This window comes from Physeter macrocephalus, chromosome 11 (assembly GCF_002837175.3).
Source record: "Physeter macrocephalus isolate SW-GA chromosome 11, ASM283717v5, whole genome shotgun sequence".
Taxonomy (NCBI): Eukaryota; Metazoa; Chordata; class Mammalia; order Artiodactyla; family Physeteridae; genus Physeter; species Physeter macrocephalus.
Window position 1 is genome coordinate 42,462,486 of NC_041224.1, and position 19,648 is coordinate 42,482,133.

General features: G+C 43.8%; 1 protein-coding gene across 16 annotated transcripts in view; it reads left to right on the forward strand.

The window, feature by feature from the left end:
• ZNF592 (zinc finger protein 592) overlaps positions 1-19,648 on the forward strand; it is a 54,589-nt gene that overhangs the window by 16,455 nt on the left and 18,486 nt on the right. For 4 of the 16 annotated variants that reach the window (XM_055087906.1, XM_028496510.2, XM_028496505.2 and 1 more), the window contains one exon: positions 10,428-12,693. In XM_055087906.1, the coding sequence (XP_054943881.1) occupies positions 10,428-12,693 (2,266 nt within the window). The other 12 variants (XM_024117227.3, XM_028496501.2, XM_028496503.2 and 9 more) reach the window with 11 other exon arrangements.

The window sequence follows — 19,648 nt, forward strand, 5'->3', positions numbered from 1 at the left end:
AGATTGATGGTGAGGGTGGGGATTGGTATCTTATGCACAATGGTCATATAAGGCTCCCGACAAAGTGGTGTTTGAATAAAGACCTGAAGGAAGTGAGAAGTGGGCCCACAGAGATCTGAGGGGAAGAACATTCCAAGCAGAGGGGATGGTAAATGCAGAGGCTCTGAGCAGGAGTATGCCCTGCTTGGTTGAGGAGCAGTAAGGAATCTGGAGCAGACTGGCAACAGAGAGAGGTGTGGGAGACAGAGGGCAGTTAGATCATCCTAGCCATGTAGGCTGGGGTGAAGACTGGATATTACTCTGCGTGAGGTGGGACGGTGTTGAAGGGTTTTAAGGAGAGGAGGAACATGATCTGGTGGATGTTTTAAAAGCAGCACTCTGGCTGCTGTGTTGAGAGTGAGTAGTAGAGGCAAAGAGGAGAGGCAAGGAGACCAGTCATCAGGCTTTGTGGGAATCCAGGAGAGAAAAAAAGATGGTTGGAGGTGGTGAGAAATGGTTGGATTTGGATACATTTTGAAGGTAGAGTTGACGGGATTTGCTTATGGATTGGATGAAGGGTATGAGGGAAAGAGAGGACTCAAAGATGCCAAGGTTTGGCCCAAGCAACTGGAAGGACTGAGTTGTCATTTACTGAAATGAGAAAGAATGTAGGAGGAACTCCAAGAGTTAGGTTTTGGACATATTAGATTTGAGATGCCTATCCAAGTAGAAATCCAAGTCTAGAATCGAGGGATACCAATTAATTAATGATTCAGTGAGTGCCTGTCGAGGGGCTTATGAAATAGCAGAAGAGAGAACATTTTACTGGTAAACTACATTAAAGGTAGTTTAAAGGTACTACATTAAAGGTAGAAAATTATGAGGAGAAATAAGTGAAACAAAAGGGAGCACAAGGGAGGATGAGATGACTTCTGACAAGGGCAGTCAGAGAAAGTCCCTCTCCCTTCCTTGCCTATAGGAAGCCTGTGTCCCCTTGATGAGCCTTTGGTGGCACTCACAGGTATGTGGTTGCAAGGTGTTTTCAGTGGGTTGTGGAGGGGAGGGCACTCAAAAACAGGGTCTGGGCCTTCCCTTTGTGTCCTCAGTGCCTGGCATAAGTCTTGGCATTTGGTAATTATTTGATGGATGAACTTCCCCTTTCTGAGCCTCAGTTCTTCAAGTATAAAATGAAGAGGTTGGACTAGACCAGTGCCCTGGAATCAACTGGGAAGCTTTTTAAAAAAATGCAGGGATCCATCCCAGGCCTACTGAATCAGAATTTCCACAGTGGAGCCTGGGATTCTGTGTTTTAAAGTCACTCCCCATGTTATTCTTTTGCAGTCAGTCCAGCAGCAGTCTGCAGACGGGCATTTGGAAGCCACTGGACCAGGTCATTTCTGAGGTCCACTTCAGCTCTAACATCCTGTGAGTCTTGTTAGAATGCTTGCAATGCAATTCTGTTCTTGGGAAATGGAATTTTTGGTTGGGGTGGAAGGGCTTAGACGGGGAGAAGAGAAGCTGCCTCTGGGTGACGGACATCTTGAGCCGGGCAGGCAGGGACAGGTGTTATCAGCTAGGGTTTGGAGCAGCTTCAAGGAAAGGTTCTGGGAGGGGTGGGAGCAGTGACAGCCCCCATACCATTGGGAACCAGGCGTGTTAGGCCCTGGACATAGAGGTAAAGGATATGACCCCAATTTGGGGGAGACTCACAGACTGATGAGAAAACTCAGGATCCCAGCCTACTGTGGGAAGTGCTGCCATAGAGGAAGGGAGGAAGGGAAGGGCAGAGGACTCAGAGAAGACATCCAGGAGGAGGGGCCCTGGAACAGGAGCTTGGGGATGAGGAGGAGTTCTCGGGCAGATTTATGTTTGGGGCCGCTCAGGAGGAACAGCTCAAGCTCTGACACCAGTGACTGAAATGTACCCTGGGAAGTGGCTGGAGAGGTGGACACAGACCAGATGGGAATGGCTTCTGCACGCTGGAAGAAGAGTTTATTTACTGAAGGTGATGGGGATTTTGAACTGGGATGTCTCTGTGATCAGATAAGTGTTTTACAGCAACCATTCTGGCAAAATATGCATTGGCAGGACTAAGACCAGATAGAGGAAAAGATAAGTGAAACGCTTTGTTGTTTTGCCTGGGTCTGTTGGGGCACCTGTTTTCTTGTCTACTGCTGAGAATCTCTTTGGGCTGTTCTTTGCTAATGATTAGAATGCCAGGTGCCTCATGAAATGAAGCATTGGCCACTGATTGACTCAGAGCGTCTGTGACTTGGGATCACTTAGACCTATAAGAAGGCCTCAGATGTGTATTCAGGAGGGCAGTAGTATATATGTGGTAGAGAGTCTGCTTGTCTACTTTAGGACTTAAGTTTTATGTAGAAATCCAATAGTTCTAGATTAATTTGCCCAGCTGTTGTAGCCTAGCCTGTTCAAGGTCTCAGAGACCCTTCAAGTTAGTTTAAATTTACATATTAAACCAAGGCCTGCCTAAGATCCTTAACATAGGTAATTAGTGACAACATAGGGGTGAAAGCTAGTTCTCTGTGGTTCACAATTTCTTATTCTTTTAGCTCTCCTATTCCCAGTCTGGGACTTCATTCTGGGTCCAGGAACATGGAAACTCTTTACTTCTGTTTCCTTTGATCCAGCTAAAGTTTCACTGAGCTCCCTTCTCTACCACCCATAGAAGCAGTGTCTCTTCCTCATCAATGTTTCAGCCAGAGTCCAGATTGAAGTTCCTTCAAGTCATGGGAGTAGCAGCTTGCTCTTGTGCTTGCTTTCTCATTCTCTCTTTCGCCTTGCCAAGTTTCCATTCCTGGTACAGAAGTTCTCCCACCTGGGAACCAACTCAAGTACTTTCTTAGGGTCTGCTAAATTCTCTCTCTCTCTCTCTCTCTCTCTGTGTTTCATACAGTTTGAGTTATTTTTTGCTTTATTATCCCCTGGGATGTTCCTTCTGAAATAGAAAGCTGGGGGAAATTTTATTTATCCATTTAAAAAAATTCATTAATTAATTAATTTATTTAAATTTATTTTATTTTTGGCTGCATTGGGTCTTTGTTGCCGCACGCAGGCTTTTCTCTGGTTGTGGCGAGTGGGGGCTACTCTTCATTGTGGTGCACGGGCTTCTCATGGTGGTGGCTTCTCGTTGTGGAGCACAGGCCCTAGGTGTGCGGGCTTCAGTAGTTGTGGTATGCAGGCTCAGTAGTTGTGGCTCGCGGGCTCTAGAGCACGGGCTCAGTAGTTGTGGTGCATGGGCTTAGTTGCTCCGCGGCATGTGGGATCTTCCTGGACCAGGGCTCGAACCTGCGTCCCCTGCACTGGCAGGCAGATTCTTAACCACTGCGCCACCAGGGAAGCCCCTATTTATCCATTTTTAAACTCTTAACTGTTATAACAATAATTGAACACAGTTTATGTCAATATCTACGCCATATTCAGTCATGTGGGGCAGTAGGGTAAAGCGTTCACCTACAGGCTGTAAAACATACATACTCATCCTTCCTTCTAGTCCTCATCCAACAAGGTGGCAAATAAAAGGAAACAATTTTGTTGTCTCACAAACCAATGTTCCCTAAATCATGTGGTCTTTCATTTTCATCGTATAAATCTGTGATGTTATTTGTTTCCTTGTTTCATTAGACAGAATATACTGAATAGAGATCAGACTTTTCTTAAATTTGGAGTGTCTCTGCCCCCTTGATGTCCTGTTATTGCTGAACTTAATATTGTTAAGAAAAACAGGTGACCAAGTTTAACGTTATTTGAAAGTCAAAGGCTTCAATGCTGAGGGAAAGAAAGCTCATGGATTTACTGACAATTCCTTGTTCTTAGTTTCTCAGAGCCTTTTAAAAAAAAATTCTAGATTTGAATAAGTGTGGATGTTACTACATTTATATATTTTACCTTTAACAATATCAGTATATTTTCTGACTAATGGATTAAGTTGTTGTTGGTGGTTTTGGTCTATATCTTTTATTTACTTCAAACTTCAAAAATGCTGCCCTCTGCTCTCTAGTGTTTGAGGTTTGATGAACAAACCTATCCTTCAATTATGTTCCCCCTTTCCCCTAAATCTTCATCTCTCTAGAATAAAATAGAGTTCTAATTTTTAGGCTCTCATTAGAAAGCTCTTCCATCTACTCAGTCTCATTTCTCAGGACCTTTTCCAACTCTGGTACATCTTTCTTAAAGTGTGGGGAGCCAAAACTGCTCAGCACATCTCTCTGTGGACACTGAGTGGTTGTGAATAAGGGCAGGATCACAAGTTTTATTTTGTTTTCAGTGTCCTTTCTGATAATGCCCAGTGTTTTCTGGGCCTTTTGTGATGAAACATGCAACATGGTGTCTTAAGGGAACAGTCTAAGCTGATGCTTCTTTATTGAACAGTTTAGCTTAGAACCCATTATTCTAACCATAACCATATACATTCTAGTATGATTGGAATTGCTTTTCCCTAAACGTTCCTTCACATTTGCTTTCACTAATGCTCCTTTGCCATAATTTCGCCTATTCATACAGCCTCCTGAGAACTTGTCTTTTAATTTCGCATTTTCATTTCTGGAACAGCTTTTAGGCCATGCGCAGTCTTGAAGGCTTCATTTTATTGCTTCAACAAATATTTATTGACTGCCTAATAGAGAATGCAGTGGTGAACAAGACAGATAAGTCTCTTCCCTCATGAATCTTACAGCCTAATGTTTTTCTGCTAGATTATTGGTTCCCAAAGCATTGAGACCTCCTTTTCAAATTAATTTTTTCAGGGACTCTCATTCAGTAGTGGTGTTTTTAATGGCTGGTCATTGGGAACACATTTGTGGATATGAAGTTGGGTCCCCAGTGGGTTGGGAACTATCATTCTAGGCAATTTATGAAAGCATCGAGCTCCAGTCCAGAACTGGTCAATGGGTTAAAAAACACCGTCGTTCATGGTTTCCCATAAATGACAATCACATAAAGACAAACACACATGCAACATGGAATTCAGTTTGTTGTTTTTTGGTGGAATTTTGGCATTAGAAATTCTGCCTACTAGTTCTGCCATAATCATGTTGTTTTTATCCCCTCAAAGAATTTGAATAGGTTAATTAGGCCTGATGAGGCCCTTTTAAAATTAAGGTGTTCTTCCCTCCCTCTCACCTAGATGATATGTTTACTTAACTGTTTGGCAAAATTTCCTGGGCAGCTAGTAGACCCTGTAATAAAAACTGGGTATTTATATTCACTCTAACTTTTTTTTTTAGTTTCCAGATCTTCCCTGAATAGAAACTTACCCTGAGAGGATACAGCATCATTCTGCCAGTTCACCCCCAACGGGGTTGTATGTATCGTAGCATGGTTCCACCTTCTCACCTTTGAGTGAAATTTGCTCTCGGCCTAGGGCTCAGAGAACCGGGGAGCCTGCCTTGTCTGTTGACTAGGCCATTCTAAATCACTGGGTGAGCTCACCATGCGTGGATCTAGCTTGTTCAGATGCTTCAGGGTGAACCCTGCTGAGTGCTCTGCAGGGTGAGCCATGGTTCCTAGGCTGGTATTTGTGGACATGGGGCAGGGGCCATCACCTCTGGGTCCTGAGGACTGTCCCCAGGCAAGGTAGGCAGGCAGCCGTCTGTGGTTTGCTCTTTCCAACTTTGGCTTCTTGCAACAAGTTGCAGACACTGGTGTATGCTGAAGCTTTTTATTTTGACTACACCTTTAATTTTTAATTAAGTTACCTCACCGATTTTCTAGCTGGCAGTCCCTTGCTGAGTCATGCCAGATGTGCTTAAAGAGTTTTATAGTGATGATTTTTAGAGTCCTCTGTAAGAAGTTCCTCAATTTTTTAAAAAATATAAATTTATTTATTTTATTTATTTATCTTTGGCTGCGTTGGGTCTTCGTTGCTGCATGCGAGCTTCTCTAGTTGTGCGAGTGGGGGCTACTCTTCATTGCACTGCGCGGGCTTCTCATTGCATTGGCTTCTCTTGTTGCGGAGCTCAGGCTCTAGGCACACGGGCTCTAGAGCACAGGCTCGGTAGTTGTGGCGCATGGGCTTAGGTGCTCTGCGGCACGTGGAATCTTCCCGGACCAGGGCTTGAATCCGTGTCCCCTGCATTGGCAGGTGGATTCTTAACCACTGCGCCACCAGGGAAGCCCCAAGCGCCTCAAATTTTTTTGGCCTGCCTAATTTCTTCTTTTCATAGGTTAAAAATATAATTTAATAAAATTACTTAAGCAATAAAATTTGAAATAAATCGTTTGAATAAATAATTTGAAAATGTAGATAAAAAAGAAAAAATAATTTCATTATCTGTTGAGATATTTTTGACATTTTAGAGTATTCCTCTAGCCTTTTCCATAAGAACTATGTATAGTAAAAAAATTTTTTTTGTTTTAAATAGAGATTGTACTGTGTGTACACTTCAGTATCTTTTTTCCTCATTTTAGGAGCATTTCTCATAGTCTTAAATATTGTTCCATAACGATGCCTAGTATTTAATTGTGTAAATAGACCATAATTTATTGAACCAACTTCCTATTGTTGGGACTTTAGGTTGTGTCTCATTTTTTGTTATAAAATAATTTTGTTATAACTCTGTAATGATTATTTTTGTCACATGCATCTCTATTTCCTTAGGATAAATATCTGGAAGTGGAATTATTGAGCCTTATGTATGTATTGCTAAATTGCTCTTTAGACAGGTTATATCAATTTCTATTACTTTCAAAATGCTTATTTTGCCACATCTCTGCCAACACTGGGGATTATTAGTTTTTGAAAAATTTGGTCAATTTAATAAGCCAAAAATGTTTCTCATTATTTTAATTTGTATTTCTCTAATTTTTTGTGAGGTTGCAACTTTTGTTATGTATGAATTGTCCATTTGTGGTTGTTCTTTTTTTAAGTGCCTGCTCATCACTTTTGCTTATTTTTCTAATATGTTGATTATCTTTTACTAACTACTTTTTAAGGGCCTTTTACATATTAATGAAGATATTAATGATAGTAATTATTATATGTTGCAAATATTCCTTTTGGTTGTTTGCTTTTTAACTATGTGTTGGCAGGTTTTTGATGAATAGAACTTTTTATTGGTAGTCTTTTTCTTTGCGGTTTCTCTTTTGCTTTTTTTTCCTCTACTTTTTTTTTTTTTTTTTTTTTTTTGGCTGCATTGGGTTGTATATTCCCCTCGTTGCTGCGTGCTGGCTTTCTCTAGTTGCGGTGAGCGGGGGCTACTCCGGTGCGTGGGCTTCTCATTGTGGTGGCTTCTATTATTGCTGAGCATGAGCTCTAGGTGCGCGGGCTTCAGTAGTTGTGGCGCACAGGCTTAGTTGCTCCGTGGCATGTGGGATCTTCCCGGACCAGGGATCGAACCTCTGCGTTGGCAGGCGGATTCTTTTTTTTTTTTAACATCTTTATTGGAGTATAATTACTTTACATTGTTGTGTTAGTTTCTGCTGTATAACAAAGTGAATCAGCTATACGTATACATATATCCCCATATCCCCTCCCTCTTGCATCTCCCTCCCACCCTCCCTGTCCCACCCCTCTAGGTGGTCACAAAGCACCGAGCTGGTCTCCCTGTGCTATGTGGTTGCTTCCTGCTAGCTATCTTTTTGACATTTGGTAGTGTATATATGTCAATGCCACTCTCTCACTTCGTTGGCAGGCGGATTCTTAATCACTGCGCCACCAAGGAAATCCCTCTCCTTTGCTTTTATAACAGGGTACATTTTGATTAATTTCTACTTTCTACTTATAAACAATGTGATACTTACTTTAGAGCAGAGTTTAAAGAAATACACTTGGGCACACTGTGAGTCTTTATTTATTTATTTTATTTATTTATCTATTTGGCTGCACCAAGTCTTAGTTGCAGTGTGCAGGATCTAGTTCCCTGATCAGGGATCGAACCCGGGCCCCCTGCATTGGGAGCGTGGAGTCTTAACCACTGAACCACCAGGAAAGTCCCCCACTGTAAGTCTTTTAACAGTTACCAATTGCTGCTGATTTTGGTTGTCCTTACGAGGGCTAAATAGAAAACAGGATTTGATCTTTGGCTTTTAAAAGTATCAGCCTTGGTATTTAAAATTCAAAGGTTATAAAAGTTTTTCCTGCTGCTGATGTTGAGCTGCCACACCATTTATTAGCTCTGATTTTTCTAGCAAAAGATACCTTTTGCTCTGACCTCTGACCATTCTCGGCCAATCCCTGAGATTTCTCTGTGTGGAGAACATCATTACTTTCATGTTGTATCTCTCTGCTTCAAGCCTCTGTGACTTGGAGTTAAACAATAGTAGGCTTCTCGATAATCCTTGCACACACTGCCAACTACTACCCCTTCTCCCCCACAGGCTTTTTCCAGCACCTTAAAAAGACCAATCTATTCCACCCTTCTCCCTCAACCTTTTTTTCCTAGACTGAAGGGGGGTGGGGGGTAGTTGGAGATAAGCTTATAAAGCAAATACCACATAGGTGTTTCCTTATAGTTGGGATCAGCCTGCATAGTAGTTCACTTGGTATTGGGATGCTCATTGCTTCCACTGATATCCAGTATATTCCCCTCGCTCATGGGCTCCAACAGTTCTATTCCACCAGACAATCATTTGTTGTCCAGAAACTTTACATCTCGTTTCAGCGAGATATTCTGCGAACTCATATTTAGTTAACTGGTATTTCACTTTATTAGTATCTACCATAATTAGATATCTTCCCAATGGGGCAGTCTGTTTCATTTTCCGTGAGAACTCTTAAGAAGGCAGATGTGTTTTGTTGGGGCTTGGTGGGGTGGGACAAGAAACCAAACCTGCAAGCCTGTTGATCCCATGGGATGGCAATAGGTATATCTCTGCCAGCTGTTCCCCTGTGGTTCTAATTTTTGTTTTTTTTCTTTATTTTCCCTTTTTAAAATTATAAAGGCAATCTGCCAGCACACACACAAAAAAGTTGTGAAAAAATAACACACCAGTAATCCCACCACCCTGCATAAATTACTTTTCTCTTTTAATCTTGGCTCAAATGCATACTTAGTTTTACATTGTCATAGTTTGACAACATTTTTGTATTTGTTTTTTATTTTAATCTTAACACTGTAAGTAATTTTTCATGTTGCTACATAGATTTCATAATTGGGATTTTTAGTAACTACATAATAGTCTGTCAGTTACTTAACCATTCCCTGTCCTTTGACATTTAGATTCTTTGTGTGTATGTGGGTGTCTCCTTTTTGTGTTGTTTTAATAATGCTGTACACTTTTGCATATAGCTTTAGGGAATTTTTGTTCTTAGGATAAATTTCTGGCAGTGGGGTTCCCGGACCCAAGGATTTGCCCCTTGTCTGGTTCTGTGCAGCTATTGTACTGCTTTCTAAAAGAGTTGTGTCAATCTGCATCCACGAAGGCTTTCAGTATAAACATGGTGTAGGAAATACTTAAGCAAATAAGGCTCTGGGATGCTGAAGCAGATGCAGGATTTATGAGCTGAACAAGGGAGATAGTGGGGTTTTTTCTTCCTCTTTCCAGCAGGTTTGAGCCAGGCAGCTTCATGTCTTATCTAAGTGTGAGTATTTTAGTAACTTCCTAAGGGAAGGCCTCTTTCGTAGGACCTTGGGTTTCCTCCTTTGCAGTAGTTTTGTAGCTTTGCTTCTCCAGATCATGAAGGAAACAGGTGGATTTTCTTTCCTTTGTGTACTAAGTTAAAATAAAATTTAGGGCTTCTCTAAAACTATTCCCTGGCCAGTTTGCTAACTGTGTGCTTCTTTGAGAGTCACCCTGTCCCTCAGGTTTAGTGATCCGTTCACCAACCAATAACAGATTTGGGGTGGAAATTAAGGAATCAAGCAGACACTGACTAGAGAAAAAAACACCTAGGGGATGATATAATCTGCTAGAGTTTGTTTAATACTGGCAGTGGTAAATCATTTTGGATTTGCTTGAATTCATGCAGCAAGAAACCAAGTTATACAAAGTTAATGATTAATTACTAAGAGTAAATTAACAGAAGTTATAGCCAAGTCTCATGTATGAATCAGAAGTTTTCTAAAGAACGGAGGTGCTGAGCCATGCTTTTTTTTTTTTTTAAAGGGCTGAGTGATTGGTTTTTTGCTAATGCTTATGATCATGGAGTAATGATATTCCCTGAGAAATTGAGGGAGCGTGGTGTGAGTGTACCCTCTTTTTGGCTCTGCAACCAACCAGGAATTTCCAGGTATTAATGTTTAGAGCCTGCCAGGCAGGCTTGTCACTACATACTAACTTTTCTTTCCACTCCTCCCCCAATGTCCCCAGCATTTTGGAAACCTGTTGGGGTAAAACTCAGCTGTGTGACTTCCCATAGCGTGGGGATTTGTGCATGTGCGTGCTGGCTGCATGTGTGTTAGTGAGATGGGTTTGTGATGAAGTTGATGCTGGACAGAGCCCAGTGGGATCCAGGTGATCACTGATTCTGTTCTCTGTTTCTGTTACAGCCCTTGCAAGCCTCCAGCCATGGGGGATATGAAAACTCCAGATTTTGATGACCTTCTGGCTGCCTTTGATATCCCAGACCCCACCAGCCTTGATGCCAAGGAGGCCATCCAGACCCCCAGTGAGGAGAATGAGAGTCCCCTCAAACCTCCAGGCATGTGTATGGATGAGAATGTGTCCTTGTCTCACTCAGGATCAGCCTCAGATGTGCCAGCCGTGAGTGTCATCGTCAAGAACACCAGCCGCCAGGAGTCATTTGAAGCGGAGAAAGACCACGTTGCTCCCAGCCTCCTACACAATGGATTCCGGGGCTCGGACCTGCCTCCAGATCCCCACAACCTAGGCCACAACTGTGGGAAGTTTGATTCCACTTTCATGAATGGAGATAGTACCAGGAGTTTCCCCGGCAAGCTGGAACCTTCCAAGTCAGAGCCCTTACCAACTTTTAACCAGTTCAGTCCAATCTCCAGCCCCGAACCCGAGGATGCCATCAAAGATAATGGGTTTGGGATAAAGCCCAAGCACTCTGACAGTTATTTCCCACCCCCTCCTGGGTGTGAGTCTGTTGGGGGCCCGGTCCTGGAGGCTCTGACTAAGTTTCCAGTCCCAGAGCTGCATATGTTTGATCACTTTTGTAAGAAAGAACCCAAGCCAGAACCCCTGCCCCTGGGGAGTCAGCAGGAGCACGAGCAAGGTGGGCAGAAGGCAGTGGAACCTCACAGGGAGCTGGATACCAGTCGATTCTTTGGGGAAGCTTTGGAGTTCAACAGCCACCTCGGCCACAGTGTTGGCTCTGAGCCGAAGGGGCTTGCCTCGGAGCTAGGTACCTGCTCGTCAGTGCCCCCTAGGCAGCGTCTTAAGCCAGCTCATTCCAAGCTGTCCTCTTGTGTTGCAGCCTTGGTGGCCCTGCAGGCTAAACGAGTGGCCAGTGTCACCAAGGAGGATCAGCCTACCCACACAAAGGATCCCTCAGGGCCCACAAAAGAGGGCTCCAAAGGCAGCCCCAAAATGCCCAAGTCACCAAAGAGTCCCCGGAGCCCTCTGGAGGCCACTAGAAAAAGTATCAAGCCATCAGACAGCCCTCGGAGCATCTGCAGTGACAGCAGCAGCAAAGGCTCCCCTTCTGTGGCTGCCAGCTCCCCACCAGCAATTCCCAAAGTCAGAATCAAAACCATTAAGACATCATCAGGGGAAATCAAACGGACTGTCACAAGGATCCTGCCAGACCCTGACGATCCCAGTAAGTCCCCTGCTGGGTCACCTCTAGGAAGCGCCATTGCTGAGGCCCCGAGCGAGGTGCCAGAGGATGAGGTCACGGCCCTGTCTGGGGCGGAGCACTTTCTTGAGGTGGGCACAAATTCAGGGAGCCCCCAGGGTGACAGGAAGGGGGATGAGAGCATGACAAAAGCCAGTGAATCTTCAACTTCCTGCTGCAGCTCTGGGTCCCGGGGCCCAAAGGGGGCTGCCTCGGGCTCACAGATGGGCAAGAAGCAGCAGCAGAGCACAGCACTGCAGGCATCCACCCTGGCCCCTGCCAACCTCCTGCCCAAAGCCGTGCACCTGGCCAACCTGAATCTGGTCCCCCACAGTGTGGCTGCGTCCGTGACGGCCAAGTCATCAGCACAGAGGCGGAGCCAGCCACAGCTCACGCAGATGTCGGTGCCCCTGGTCCACCAGGTGAAAAAGGCTGCCCCACTGGTTGTGGAGGTCTTCAACAAGGTCCTCCATAGCTCCAACCCCGTGCCCCTCTATGCGCCAAATCTCAGCCCGCCTGCGGACAGCAGGATCCACGTGCCGGCCAGTGGGTACTGCTGCCTGGAGTGTGGGGATGCGTTTGCCTTAGAGAAGAGCCTGAGCCAGCACTACGGCCGGCGGAGCGTCCACATCGAGGTGCTGTGCACACTGTGCTCCCAGACGCTGCTCTTCTTCAACAAGTGCAGCCTGCTCCGGCACGCCCGTGACCACAAGAGCAAGGGGCTCGTCATGCAGTGCTCTCAGCTGCTTGTGAAGCCCATCTCTGCGGACCAAATGTTCGTGTCGGCCCCCGCGAACTCCATGGCACCAGCAACCCCGGCTCTCCCCTCCTCCCCCAAACACGGCCTCACTTCAAGCAGTGCCAGCCCCCCCCTTCCAGCTTTGCCGCTCTACCCAGACCCTGTGAGGCTCATCCGGCACAGTATCAAGTGTCTCGAATGTCACAAGCAGATGCGAGACTACATGGCTATGGCTGCACATTTCCAGAGGATGACGGAGGAAACTGAGGGGCTGGTAAGCAGACCCTCTCTGTGATAGTTGTCAGGCCCCTGGTTCTCATGGTTCCATGACTGGGCATGGATAGAGAAGCTCATTGATGTGGGGCAGTGTGGTATCTTAAGAGTCCTAGAAGAGGAATCTGGCTTGCTGGTTAGCGACCCACCTGGATATTTAGTGCTTGGTGTTTATTGGGAAAAGCATCCTGCCCACAACTGAGGGGAGACCCTGAAGATTTAACGAGTGTATTTATGGACACTCCGCTCCCACTCTAGTGGGCTCTTAGGGTCCATTGTTGGGCTGGGGCTAGGGCTCTGCTGGATGGTCCCCTGGTCTCTGGCAGCTGTCAGCACAGTCCTTGCACGTGCCCAAAGAACTTGGGGGCAGAGGTAGGTGCATCACTGCCCTGCGCCTCAGTCTGTACTTTTGAGAACCTTGTCTTTACCACGTTGTTGTGCCCCATGGTGGACATAGGTGTTTTTGCAGAATCCCTTTGGGGAAGCTGTCTGTTGTAGGGCCAATAGCAGGGTTGATGTGGAAGGAGAGTAGACTGACATGTGGGCCCCGAGTCAAAGGCTTTGGGGCCTCTTGTCTTCATCTCTGTTCTCACCACTAAGAAAGCAGCTGCCCTTATCTCTTGTTCCGATTCTTGGTTATGCTTGATGACAACTTGATGAGTGTGTGTGTGTGTGTGTGTGTGTGTGTGTGTGTGACTTAAGGCATTCCATGCTGAAAACACCCTTTGGCACCTTGTGTGTCGGTGGTTGTCTGTATTAGCAAGGTACTCTGAAGAAACAGGCCTCCAGAAGGCTCTTCTCTTCCCTCTCCAGGTGGCTCCCTAAACAACTTAGCCAAGCCCAGCCCCTCACCAAGCCTCCCTGAGCCAGGGCCACAGAGGCCTGGAAGGAAAGCAGACCAGCTCTTTTTACTTCAGTTCACAGTGACCCACGCACCTGTTGGTGTCTTGATGAGCTCTTCCCTTGTTTATCGAGTGTCCCCTGTGTGCACAGAGGCTCTGTGTCAAGAGTAGGGTTGCCCGTAGGAGGAAGTCGCACCATTCTTCCAGGAGCTCACGATGCCTCAGCAAGGGCAGGGCTCCCCACCCGAACTGCTAGAGTGTGTGGCAGGCTAAGACTGGGCTGAAAACAGGCTTGTAACATAGTTGCATAGAGTTCCTCAGAGGGACGAATTCCTCGTGGTTCCAGGCATAGGGAGGATGCCACGTGGACATGACATTTGAGCTGGACCTGCAAGGATAAGTTTGGAGGAGGGGGAGAGGCAAGGGGTGTTCCAGGTATAGGGCAAAGGTATGGGAAAGTGCAAAGTGGTTTGAGGAACAGGGAGTTGTTGGGAGTGAGACCAGCCTTGGGGGTGTTGGGCTAGAGACAGGAGGTGGAATTCAGTAGGCAGCCCCTGAAAGGGGCCAGCAAGGTGCCGTAAGGCCCTGTTGCCTCTCATCTTCACCTTCTCTGTTTCAGTTTGCATTTTCTTTCTAAAGAGTCAGGTGGAGTGTGGGTCCCCCAGGCCCTTTCCTCTGGGGCTTCAGGTATTCCTGCTGTACCAGCATGGTTGACTTGGACAGGATCACTTCTTCTGAATCATCTGATCAGAACCTTTGCCAGTGAAGGTCTGATGCCTGTGCCTGTGGTTCCCCCCCCCGCCTTTTCTTCACTCGCCTTTTAAAATCTGAGCAGGCTAAGGTCTGGGTGTAGGATCCCAGGCTGGTACCCTTCTCATCCTGCATCTTCTCTCATCCTGCATCTTCTCTGTGTCATTCTCCTTCAGTGGGAGCTGGACAAGAGGGCCCCCCAGAGGGAAAGGGAGGGACTGCTGTCAGGCTTCTCTCAGTCCAGCTCTGTTCTCTCACAAAATCTCCTGCCAATAAATGTGGCCTCAGAGTCTCAGGGAAAGGGGAAGGCTTGAGTTCTGGGATCAAAATCTAACCTTGATGGCTGTTGGCTTTGGGTTTCCCAAGATGGTACCCAAGCTTTAGGCCATATGAGGGGCAGGCAGTGGACCAGTGGGGTGGGGTTGGGCTCCACTCTGCTGGAGGGACTGTAGGACAGCATGTTTGGGCCTTTGACTTCTTCCTAGGAGTCTGAACCACTTATGCCTCCCTCTGCAGTGGCTGGAGGGGTCCTTCCCCTTACATTCCAAGCCACCTTGTTGGGCAGATGTCAGCACAGAGAGATTATTTCTTCTCGTTCTTAAGCTTTTGTTTAACTATGTCATTATCACACCTAACAAAATTAATAACAATTCCTTAACATCGTCTAATACAATTCATATTCAAATTTTCCCTTCATGTCAAAATTGTCTTTTTACAGTTGAGCTTGTTTTGAATCAGAATCCAAATGTGGACCAAGTGTTGTGTGTGTTTGTTATATCTTTGAAATTTCTCCATCTAGAGCAGTACCTCTTCCTACTCCACCCAACAAAGGCCCCCCCGCCCCCCCTTATTTTTCACATCATTGCTTTGTTGAAGAAACTGGTTCATGTGTCCTGAGAATTTTCCAGGACAATTCTGGGTTTCACTGATTGCTTCCTGAGAATTTTTCAGGATAATTTTGAGTTTGATTGCTTCCTCATACAGTTAATTTGTTCTATACCCCATATTTTATCTGTAGACTAGAAGTTAGCAATGAAGACTTGATTAGATTCGTCTTGAGGAGTGGGAATACTGTGTTCTTCATAATTCATTACTTCAGGGAGGCACAATGTGCTTGATTGTCTCCGTTTTAACGATGCTAAACTTGATCAGTGAGTTTAGGTTGGTGATGTTCAGATCCCTTCCTTATAAAGTTTCCTGTCTTTTTACCTAATGATTTTAGCAGCCACTAATAATTGCTGCTTGAGTCAGTAATTTTATTAGGAGTTGCAGGAGGTTGTTTTAAATTTATTATTTCTTTCGCATTTATTAGCTGGAATTCTGTATAAAATCTTTTCCTCTTCCTTGAGGGCTATTAGGTTACCCTGAAATACAGTTTATGTTGGAAAACTGGATAAATTTGTTTCCTTCAGTTAACAGTTTTCACAGTAGTGAATTGATGCCCCAACAATCTTAAATGGTGTTTTGAGAGTCCCTCCTCTATTATTTTTAAAAATTGTGGTAAAATACACGTAACATAAAGTTTACCATCTTAACCATTTTTAAGTGTACAGTTTAGTAGCGTTAAGTACATTCACATTGTTGTGCAATCAGTTTCCAGAACTCTTTTCATCTTGCAGAACTGAAACTCTAAACCTATTAAATAACAACTCCCTATTCTCCCCTCCCCTTTCCCCCTGGCAACCACCATTCTACTTTCTGTTTCTATGAATTTGACTATTCTAGGTACCTCACATAAATGGAATCATACAGTGTTTGTCTCTTTTTGACTGGCTCATTTCACTTAGTATAATATCTTCAAGGTTCATACATGTTTCAGCATTTGACAGAATTTCCTTTCTTTTTAAGGCTGAATAATATTCTATTGTTGTATATACCACATTTTGTTTATCCATTCATTCATTGATGGACACTTGCATTGCCTCCAGTTGTATTATGAATAATGCTGCTATCAACATGGTGTACAAATATCTTTTCAGGACCTTACTTTCAATTCTTTTTTTGTATGATCAAATATTTTATTTTATTTTATTATAGTTGCTGTACAATATATGTTAGTTAGAGGTGTACAATATAGTGATTCACAATTTTTAAAGGTTATACTCCAAAATTTATAGTTATTGTAAAATATTGGCTATATTCCTTGTGTTGTACAATATCAGTTCTTTTGGGTATATATCCAGAAGTGGAATTGCTGGATCATATGGTAATTCTATTTTTAATTTTTCGGGGAGCCCCCATACTGTTTTTTACAGTGGCCTGTACTATTTTACATTCCCACCAATAGTGCACATGGGTTCCAATTTCTCCACGTCCTCACCAACATTTGTTATTTTCTGTTTTTTTCATAGTAGCCACCCTAATCTGTATGAGGTGACTTCCTCTATTATTTTTAGTGGTAGTGTTATAATGAACTTATTGGTTTCTATATATTCAGTATGTTTATGTGTTCAGTCATTCTTTTTTTTCTTTTCCATTATGGTTTATTACAGGATATTGAATATAGTTCCATGTGCTATACAGTAGGACCTTGTTGTTTATCCATTTTATATGTAATAGTTTGCATCTGCTAAGCCCAAACTCTCAATCCATCCCTCCTTAATCCCCTCACCCCCTTGGCACCCACAAGTCTGTTCTCTATGTCTGTGAGTCTGTTTCTGTTTCATAACATACATACATACCAAGTCTTCTTTAGCCATTTATCTGTCCGGAGACATTTAGGTTGCTTCCATGTCTTGGCCATTGTAAATAGTGCTGCTATGAACATAGGGGTGCATGTATCTTTTCGAATTATAGTTTAGTCTGGGTATATGCCCAGGAGTGGGAATTGCTGGATGATATGGCAACTCTATTTTTAGTTTTTTGAAGAACCTCCATACTGTTTTTCATAGTGGCTGCACCAATTTACATTTCCACCAACAGTATAGGAGGGTTCCCTTTTCTCCACACCCTCTCTACCATTTGCTATTTGTAGACTTTTTAATGATGGCCATTCTGACTGGTGCGAGGTTGTACCTCTTTGTAGTTTTGATTTGCATTTTTCTAATAATTAGCGATGTTGAGCATCTTTTCATGTGCCTACTGGCCGTCTGTATGTCTTCTTTGGAGAAATGTCTGTTTAGGTCTTCTGCCCTTTTTTTTTTTTTTTTTTTTTTGTGGTACGCGGGCCTCTCACTGCTGTGGCCTCTCCCATTGCAGAGCACAGGCCCCGGACATGCAGGCCCAGCGGCCATGGCCCACGGGCCCAGCCGCTCTGCAGCATGTGGGATCCTCCCGGACCGGGGCACGAACCCGTGTCCCCTGCGTCGGCAGGCAGACTCTCAACGACTGCGCCACCAGGGAAGCCCCTGCCCATTTTTGGATTGGGATGTTTGTTTTTTTGTTATTGAGTTGTATGAGCTATTTGTATATTTTGGAAATTGAGCCCTTGTTGGTTGCATTGTTTGCAAATATTTTCTCCCAGCCTGTAGGTTGTCTTTTTGTTTTGTTTATGGTTTCCTTTGCTGTGCAAAAGCTTATAAGTTTGACTAGGTTCCATTTGTTTATTTTTGCTTTTATTTCTATTGCCTTGGGAGACTGACCTAAGAAAACATGGGTACAATTTATGTCAGAGAATGTTTAGCCTACGTTCTCTTCTAGGAGTTTTAAGGTGTCATTTCTTATATTTAAGTCTTGAAGCCATTTTGAATTTATTTGTGTGTATGGTGTGAGGGTGTGTTCTAATTTCATTGATTTACATGTGGCTCTCCACCTTTCACAACACCACTTGCTTGAAGGGACTGTCTTTTCTCCATTATATAGTCTTGCCTCCTTTGTCAAAGATTAATTGACTGTAGGTTTGTGGGTTTATTTCTGTGCTCTCTATTCTGTTCCATTGATTCATATGTCTGTTTTTGTGTCAGTACCATGGTGTTTCGATTACTGTAGCTTTGTAATATTGTCTGAAGTCTGTGAGGGTTATGCCTTCTGCTTTGTTCTTTTTCCTCAGGATTGTTTTGGCAATTCTGAGGCCTTTATGGTTCCATATAAATTTTAGAATTATTTGCTATTTCTGTGGAAAATGTCCTGGGTAATTTGATAGGGATCGCATTAAATCTGTAGATTGCTTTGGGTAGTATGGCCATTTTAACAATATTAATTCTTCCAATCCAAGAGCATGGGATATCTTTCCATTTCTTTGAAACATCTTCACTTTCCTTTATCAGTGTTTTATAGTTCTCTCATCATATAAGTCTTTCAGCTCCTTGGTCAGGTTTATTCTTAAGTTTTGTTTTGTTTTTTTGATGTGACTTTTTTTAACATCTTTATTGGAGTATAATTGCTTTACAATGGTGTGTTAGTTTCTGCTTTATAACAAAGTGAATCAGTTATACATATACATATGTTCCCATATCTCTTCCCTCTTGCATCTCCCTCCCTCTCACCCTCCCTATCCCACGCCGCTAGGTGGTCACAAAGCCCGAGCTGATCTCCCTGTGCTATGCGGCTGCTTCCCACTAGCTATCTGTTTTACGTTTGGTAGTGTATATATGTCCATGCCACTCTCTCACTTTGTCCCAGCTTACCCTTCCCCCACCCCGTATCCTCAAGTCCATTTTCTAGTAGGTCTGCATCTGTATTCCCGTCGTGCCCCTAGGTTCTTCTGACCATTTTTTTTTTTTTAGATTCCATATATATGTGTTAGCATATGGTATTTGTTTTTCTCTTTCTGACTTACTTCACTCTGTATGACAGTCTCTAGGTCCACCCACCTCACTGCAAATAACTCAGTTTCGTTCCTTTTTATGGCTAAGTAATATTCCATTGTATATATGTGCTACATCTTCTTTATCCATTCATCTGTTGATGGACACTTAGGTTGCTTCCATGTCCTGGCTATTGTAAATAGAGCTGCAATGAACATTGTGGTACATGACTGTTTTTGAACTATGGTTTTCTTGGGGTATATGCACAGTAGTGGGATGGCTGGGTTGTATAGTAGTTCTATTTTTAGTTTTTTAAGGAACCTCCATACTGTTCTCCATAGTGGCTGTATCAATTTACATTCCCACCAACAGTGCAAGAGGGTTCCCTTTTCTCCACACCCTCTCCAGCATTTATTGTTTCTAGATTTTTTGATGATGGCCATTCTGACCGGTGTGAGATGATATCTCATTGTAGTTTTGATTTGCATTTCTCTAATGATTAATGATGTTCAGCATTCTTTCATGTGTTTGTTGGCAATCTGTATATCTTCTTTGGAGAAATATCTATTTAGGTCTTCTGCTCATTTTTGGATTGGGTTGTTTGTTTATTCGATATGGAGCTGCATGAGCTACTTGTAAATTTTGGAGATTAATCCTTTGTCAGTTGCTTAATTTGCAA